General features: G+C 44.3%; 1 protein-coding gene across 1 annotated transcript; it reads right to left on the reverse strand.

Moving 5' to 3' along the window:
• Positions 1 to 1,647: 1,647 nt before the first annotated feature.
• On the reverse strand, positions 1,648 to 7,745 carry foxh1 (forkhead box H1). Its single transcript, XM_012863178.3, has 4 exons — positions 7,606 to 7,745; positions 4,335 to 4,799; positions 3,777 to 3,881; positions 1,648 to 2,660 (listed from the first exon to the last, which is right to left on the reverse strand). Exons 2-4 carry the CDS (start codon positions 4,785 to 4,787, stop codon positions 1,707 to 1,709), a joined length of 1,512 nt encoding a protein of 503 aa, XP_012718632.2. The 5' UTR covers positions 4,788 to 4,799; positions 7,606 to 7,745; the 3' UTR covers positions 1,648 to 1,706.
• Positions 7,746 to 8,219: the final 474 nt, after the last annotated feature.

An 8,219-nucleotide genomic window follows, 5' to 3' on the forward strand; every position in this document is an offset into this window, starting at 1 on the left:
CTCGTGATTGTGGCTTTTGAGTTATTGGCAGACACCAGAAGTACAAGCCCATTCCCCTGCTTTCTTTGGTCTGTAGATCTTATGTGAGGATGTTAAACTGGATCTGTGGTTACTGAGCTCAGCTTTGATGCCAAACAAAGCCGTGACACAGTTTATGGTGTCATTATATGAAGTGTCACAGTTCCAAAATGTGCTTTATTTTCATAGTAGGCTAATTCAGTCCAGATTCTATACTGGATTTTAAAGGTTTTGACATAACGCTGATTTAAATTGTCCAGAGGCCATAAAGGTTGCAAAATGGGCCGATGACACGCCATCAAATCAGAAGCATCATTATTTGATCATTTGTGAATTACACAGGAAGACCAAATTAGGTCAATACTTTGTAGCCAAAAGTATATATAAGAAACTTTTAAGTATGAAAAATCTTGGAATTTTGAAACAAAACTATATAGAAACTTGACATATGTTTTACTTGTACAGTGATTTTACTAAACAAGTTTCATTGCTACATTGCCACTACTCCACAAAGTAAAGCAGTTCTGAATAATACTTATCCTGCTAATCATTATTTTTTCTTTTTTTTTAAAGTACACTTTTCCAGAATTATATGCATGACAACCAGGCCAGACAAATGTCTAAGTATTAAACAACTGAATTATTTTGCTGAAGCAGCAATATTGTCGTTAGTCAATCCTGTATTCACAATCAGTGACCCTAGAAATACAAAAACATGAGAATACTAAATGTGTAAAAGTTTTAATTGTCTAAATCTTCAACTCTAAAAATAATTCAGAGGCATTTCACCCAATCTGTGGGAGATTTCAAAAGACAGCATCTTAATGTTAAAGCATCCATTTTATTTGTCTACGCAACACAGAGCAGCACTGTTAAAATAAACCCGTTTCACTCCAGAAATCTCCATAGATGCATAAACTTCAGATGCATAGTTCCCTATAGGTCAGTACCGAACAAATTAATGTGGGACGCCACATTACATTCTTTAGTGGAGGTAGGGAGACATTTAAAAAGGGATTTACATTCAGAGATCATTTGGTAAATGAGTGCAAAAAGAATCTAACAAGAAAATTTACCCATTGAAACTAATTTTTACCATTTTTAGCTCCACACTGGTGCAGAATGTCCTAAAAGTTGAGATCAAATGATGCTAAATGGGTCGGATTCTGTTTGTTTTTCCTTGCAAGCAGTAAAAAAATATCTGTAAACAAAGAAAATAAACCTCTCACACACAAAAGCAAACACGTTTAAGAACAGCCAAAATATTACGCAACAAGGAGGGGGGAAAAAAAACTAACCTCCTGGACAGCTTTGGACTCAGTAAACATGAGATACATTCAATAGTCACCGTGGATCAACCACATTTAACAGCGATCCTCAAGACATGGCGTTAAAAACAACTGTGCAAACCAGATCTGCAGTGCAAAGAGGCTGTAGCCGTCCAACGTTTCACTGAAACACTGAGGTAGATATCCGTTTCGTCATATAGCTTTTTGTTTTTTTAGGTAGTTTTGGTTCAATGAAACCCTTCGCTGGGGGCAAAAGCAGGGTTGCTATGTCTTTCACAGAAATCATGGTCGGCAAATAACAGAAAAACTTCTTCTCGATTAGTAAGAAACCACAAATGAGATTGTCTGGAGCTTAAAGTTAATTTCCAGCTTGGGTTCCTTGTTTGGTCCATGAAGGACTCAGTACTGGTGATACCTGTTGAGAGGAGCCCCGTTCTGCAGCGTGTACTGACTCTGAGGCGGGTGATGGGGGTAAGGGTTCTGATTGGCGGGCAGCAGCGCGTCGAACACGCTCTTATTCGGAGGCACAGACTGCAGCATGTTGTCCAGGTCCATCAGCAGAGGAGGGGGTTGAACCGAGACCCGCCTGCCGGGGAGGATCGGCCAGTACGAGTGACCTAGGAAGTGGGCGGGCGTCATGGGAGAGCTGCCATAGCTGTAAAGCGGCAGTCCGCCGTGCAGCGGCATCAAGGGGCCTCCGTTGAACCGCATGCTAGGTGGGGCCACTGCGTTAGGGGGGGCATACTTGGCGTAGGACGTTGGAAGCTCCCATGGAGGCGCTACGGTCTCCCGCCTGGCAGACTTGTGCATCGGCGGTCTGTGGTCCTCATAACCGTCAGACCCTGTTCCCCCATCAGGAGGAAAACGCTTCCCAGTGTGGGACACACCTTTCCATTCCTCATCGGAGGAGGAGGAGGTGGAGGCGGGGCTCACCGAGCTAGCAGAGGAGGCGTAATGAGGCCGCGGGGGCGGCGAAGGCCGAGGGTGCTCCGCCCCGGCCCAGCAGTCCCTGTCTACTTCTCCAGAAGCGCTCGCAGGTCGCAGACTGTGTAGCAAGGAATCAATGGCAAAAGACGAGTCCAGCTTGGGTCGGAACAAGTCCTCCTGCGACGGTGAAGGATTTCCTGGCGACGCGGACGGCAGAGAGGTCACACACTCGGCCGGAGGAGGGGGCGCCTCAGATTCCGGCCTGTGTCCCTGCAGGATGTAGGGGGCCAGATCCTGAGCAAAGATGGTCTCGTCTTGGCGCGACACAGCCGTGTTCTGCCTCTTCAGAAGCTCCAGGGGAATACGATTCAGGTCCACGGCCCAGAAGTTCCCCTTTCCCTGAGGTTTGCCCGGATCCTTCAGCACCTGCAGTTCAAAGGACAGACAGACTCCTGATTGTTTGACCTAGTCTGACAGGATGGGCTTAGTTTCACAAAAACCCATCACAATGGCAGTGAAACACAAAAACAGGTTGACCCTCATACAGTGGCGGCCATATTTATTACCCCCCACCACCAGTAAAGGTGTGCAAGAAGCCTTAAATACCTTTTTTTTGGGGGAGTGGCATGGTCTCACTTATAAAAATTTACAAATATCAATTAATTTGAAAACATTTGTTCAGAGGTGAAAAAAAATTCCAGTACAAAATGTATAAAAAGAAATGTTCTTGGTCATTGGCTACCCAGTTTTTTATTTACGAGTAGAGATCTCCGTGATTTCATTTAAAATCTCCAGATGTATCAAACACAGACTCCAAATTAGGTTCCCAGGGCCTTTGGGTGAGAAACAGGCCCACAGCATCACAAATCCTCAGCCTTATTTAACGAAAGCTACGTGTAGCAGAACTGTAGCAAAAGCTCCATCTCACCCATACCACACGACAAGGTTCTGGTTAGAGTCCCAGTCGGGGTCAGTGAAATCTCCACACAATTTCCCTCTTTCAACAATTTCCCTCTGGGATTATTAAAGTATTTCTGATTCTTATTCCTACATTTGTTTGGGTAGGAGAGGGAAAAAGAGGCCTTTTGTTGATGCGCCACCCAAACAACCGGTCGGTAATTGTGAGTTTTGGTGTGTTTTTGTTTGTTTTTTTTGTCTAGTGGCTACTGGTTAAACTAAATGGGGCTCAGGAAGTCACAGACCACTGATTAAAGCTTCCTAATAAGCATAAAAATGTCAAAGAATACATAAGAAAAAAAATGCTTTAGCTACATTTATTTGTGCCACTGGGGGATTTTGTTAAAAACAGTTTTTCCTTAACGCAAAACAACCGTCTGCCCATTAAAAGCTGGATTCCTTTAACCATTTCTGTGGGTTTATGCTACTACAATAACATTTCATTCATTTTAAAGGTTTTTCTAACGTCTGGGCTGCCGCCAAATGAGGCCTGCGCTGCAAAGTTTCCCCTCAAAGACAAACATCATGACACCCAGCCTCAAGAATGGGTCCCCTTGAAGTGTTCGAGAGTCTAAATATACAAACCTTAACAAAGCAGTCATAGGAGGAAAGGTTGTGTCGCACAGAATCCCGCCACCCTTTGTAGTTCCCTTTGAAAAATGGAAAGAGGGTACTGATCTCCTTCAGGATCTGGAAAACACAGCAAAGCCACCTCAGTTCACGTTTGATGCAACAAAAGGAATGTCTGTCTCTCTTTTGCTCCTAAAAAAATGACACTGATTCGCCAACAGTGATAGTAGTTGTAGTAATTATGATTCATCTGTATTCCAAAATAAGTCAAACAAAAAGCATGTCGTGTGTATCTTATCTGTGCTCTGATACAGATCAGTGTCTGGCTTCGCTGCTGTCCGAGCTTATCAAAGCAAACCAAGAGTGGCAGGAGTGGTGGTCACCCAAGTGTCACACCGGGGTGACTGTTTAGTGTCACGTCTTTCAATGTAAACGATGGCCCTGCGTGTTTTCGGTGCAACTTAAAGAACCCTCCAGTGATTAAGACGCAAAGGCTTTTGCAGCCGTGCGTAAAAGGCGCAATAAGTATCCAAAAAAATAATAATAGCTCTGTTCGTACTTAAGATCATTTACCTCCGACAGCGTAAGCTTCTTCTCTGGGGACCGCTGGATGACCATGGCGATCATAGCCAGGTAAGAGTAAGGCGGTTTGGGATACCGCTGGTAGTTCTTCTTCTTCCCACCGCAGGAAACGCTTCTCTCCGGTTCAGACCTCCACGTCGCCTGCGTTACGTCCCGCAGCTTGGCGTTGGCGTCCTCGCCGTCCGGGTAGGACGGGTGCGCTGGCGTGGCTTGACCCGTGAGCCCGGAGGCACCGCCGGGGTGCTCGGTGCGCGCAGAGGGCTGCTGCTGCTGCTGCTGTGGAGCCATCTCACCCAGTTGCTGCTGCTGCTGCTGGGCTAGACCGCAGGAAGGAAAGCCCCGCTGCACATTTCTGCAGAAGTCAAGTTGATTGTCGCGATGTTCTCCCCTGTGGAACAGAGCGGCTGGTGCCAGGAGGCTCTGCTCCGGCCAGTGCTTTGTCATGTTGATGCAACCCTGGAGAGGGGCAGAGTGATCGGCCGGGAGCGAGAAAGAGAGGAGGAGGAGGGGGGGGGGGAGGGAGGGATGAGGGAGAGTCGGTCCTTAACTTCTGGGAAGACTGCTGGCTCCAGGCTGACTATTTGAAGAGCAAACAATTAACAGTTTCATGTAAATCCTGATGCGTAACCGAGGGGAGGGGGAGGCGGAGGGGCATGGCGCGTTATCTGAGCGCAGAGTGGCTGATCGCCCCGGGGGGCAGGAGAGGGTTTGTGTACAAAAAAAAAGGGACAGAGAACGACAGTAAAATACTCATATGATAAAATCAACAAATCACTTCAGCGCACAGATGTTAGGGTGGCTTTTGGAGCAACGCCTTGGACGTTCACACTCCAGGATTTCAATAAAATATGTACAAATATCATTTTTTGGTTTGGATTTTTTGGGATTTTTTTTTTTAAGCTTGGAACTTCCCCCACACCTAATCCCAATTATTTTATTTTAATCTTGTATATGCCATATCCTGGATGAATGACAGTCTTTACCCACATAATGTGTCGTTCAAATTAAACCCTTTTAACTTTAAAACAATAAAGCAAACTCTTTACAGGTGATACTTGTTCAGAGGTGAAACAGTAGAGCGCATGCGGGGTGGGGGTGTGTGTGGAGGGGGGGGTGGGGGGTGGGATGAGGTACAGGACACATCAGTAATCTCGATTAAAGCTAATCAACAATTTTTGGTGAGCAATATACAAAAGGTTTGGCTAATATACAAACGCTAGAAGGTTTAATCCGTTATAATTCCGAGTGTGTATTTTTCCCCATTTACAAATGTATGCTGAGGATAACACCCCTGTTTTAAGTGAAAAATTTTTACTTTAAGAATTCACTATACTGGACAAAATAAAACAAACAATAAAAAGGTATAATTTAAGAGGAAAAAATAATAAAATAGGAATATTGTTTATTGTCCCTCAGTGGGAAAATGCAGGCACACCAGCAGAAAAGTGAAGCATGCAGATACACACAATGGTAAAAACGTATGTGCACTAATTTCATATATATATATATATATATATATATATATATATATATATATATATATATATATATATATATATATATATATATATATATATATACTTTATTTTTGGTAAATTATCCATCACTAAACACAGAAAACAGTAAAAGAAACAACAAAAAACAAACAAACCCACAATTTACCAAGAAAAGGAATAGGCTGAAGCAAAGCTTATTCTTGCCTACCCTGTTTTATACTTACAACCTACCAGGTTCTTCACAGTACGTATATAAATCTTCAAATCTGTTACTCTGGGTCCCTGAGGAAAACCCTCAGGCCCAGGATGCTCCTGGGGCTCTGCACAGTGGACCCCTGCTCCCCCACAAGGGATGGGTTTAATGCAGGGGACACATTTCATTGGCCTGTATGCTGCAATGCCAAATAAAATGCTGATTATATTGGTTTGATGCAGCACAACTCTAGGCGAAAGGTCCAATGGGTCCCAGATGCGTTGCTTCATTTGAACAGATTTTCTTAGCACACGCTGGAGATCCAGCTGGATCCTGTAGGCTGTTGTCGATATGGGTTGTAATTATCAACCAAGGTGGGTCCCATCCAAGGAGCCTGTTTTAAAGCCAAGCCAACTATCCACGCAGAGCAAAACCCCACGAGTCCAGCTGCAGAACTGACAGCTGAAAATCTCTGATATCCTGGTCTTCGTGGGTGACTTTCAAGTGTTTCAGTGTCGCTAGAATTTCTTGAAATCCATGCATTGTTCTCACATATTTCTCTTTTGCTGCTGCTATACAGAATGCTGGTACACACCTTTGGAGGACATTGTTTAAAAGCAGGGCCAATACTAACACATGCACTCTGAACGGAGTAGCAATTGACAAAATAAACTGACAATGACGTGTTCTGTGGTTGAAAAACTGTAACTAAAAGTGATCGCTTTAGGAATTCAACCGAATGGAAAAATCTGAACAGGTTTCCACATGTTAGGATTTAGACATTTTAATAGCAAGGATTTAGCAGAACAAGAGGAAGGCTCTTTTATTCTTAGGAGGTTTCTCCCACTCTAAAAAGGCAAGAGTCCATTTAATTTAGACTTTGAAAAGTAATTAAATATTAAAGGATGCTTTAATTATAGGCTTCCTGATCATTCGACTTTTGAACTGAGAGCAAGGTTGTATTTCACAGCGAGGGGTCAGGTTGGGTGGGGCTCTCCGGGGACCGTGCAGAATGTCATCCAGTGCTCAAAGACCAAGGTTTCGGGAATGCAACTCCTTTGTTGAAGTTAATGTAGTGCTAATGTGTAATGTCTTGCTACCCAGCAAGCCAGTGAAAACAAGTTGGATTAAAAAGGAGCTCCCATGGGGAGGCTGGAGACCGCCCCCCACCCTGGAGGAGCTTCTTAGCATGCGTGGAAGCAGCGACTGACGAGGCCAACCCATTCACAAGCGTGTTTGGGTACTTTCTGATGTTCTACAGGCTGCTAAGTGCTATGCTGGGCAGGGCCCTTCACACCTTATGCACCAGCCATCATGCCCCCCCCCCCCCCCAGTGGTTGGAAACCCGCTCACATTACAAAATCACCTGAAGAATCAACAAAACCTGAGATGTTAGATGGAGTTAAACTTGACAGTTAAGTTTTAAGGTGCTAATTCCAGCCTTTTTAGAGCACTAATACCCCAACACACTAACACCACTAAGTTTATTCCAGACACATTTGGTGAGAAATAAATCCCATCTGATTTTCTTTAGAGATCCTGGTAAAAAAAAAAAAAAAAAAGAAGAACTCACCACTCAATATTTCAGCCCTTTCCAGCTTTAAAGCAATCTGCAGATACCTTCTACAATTTGGCCTTCAACCCCCTGCTGCAACCTGCAACCCAGGCTTTTCTTCTCTCAACCTGGCACCTTGTTGCTGACAGACTTTGTCCCCCTCTGGTGGTTCTAGTTCGACTCCCGTCTTACATCATCGCTGGGACCCGGTGTCCAAAAAGCACTTAATTGGCGAGGCCTTGTTCCTAAAGGGCTTTGTGTTCACGCAGCCGAAACGGGAAATCCGGTATCATACATTATCTAACCCCATCTAACAGCCAAGTGTTTCCAAAAAAAAAAAAAAAACGTCCATTTGAATAAAATCTGTCATTCTACCTCTTCCTGTCTGCTGGAGTGGGAGCTAATTGGGTTTCCACTGGATTAGGGAGTGAGGCAGGGGTAAGAATGGGAATCCCTGTGAATAGAACAGCATCAGGGGCAAGGCTGATTGTGTCGGGACAAATCCCTTCCTAAGCAGGCTTTAGATGCCAGCTGATCATGGACAGAGAAAGTTAAAGAAAGTCTTAATTATGTTGTCTGTCTCCGCTTTACCCCTGAGAGGGTTCCGTGTTTTCTCTCTTCGGCTTCTGAAA

This window comes from Fundulus heteroclitus, chromosome 21 (assembly GCF_011125445.2).
Source record: "Fundulus heteroclitus isolate FHET01 chromosome 21, MU-UCD_Fhet_4.1, whole genome shotgun sequence".
NCBI lineage: Eukaryota > Metazoa > Chordata > Actinopteri > Cyprinodontiformes > Fundulidae > Fundulus > Fundulus heteroclitus.

Bases quoted from the DNA above. Each gene is read 5' to 3' on its own strand.
- foxh1 (XM_012863178.3), bottom strand. From the start codon at position 4,787: ATGACAAAGCACTGGCCGGAGCAGAGCCTCCTGGCACCAGCCGCTCTG. The intron at 3,882-4,334 runs GTAAATGATCTT...TGTGTTTTCCAG, and splicing joins AGAAGCTTACGCTGTCGGAG to ATCCTGAAGGAGATCAGTAC. The intron at 2,661-3,776 runs GTTTGTATATTT...TTTGAACTGCAG, and splicing joins CCTATGACTGCTTTGTTAAG to GTGCTGAAGGATCCGGGCAA.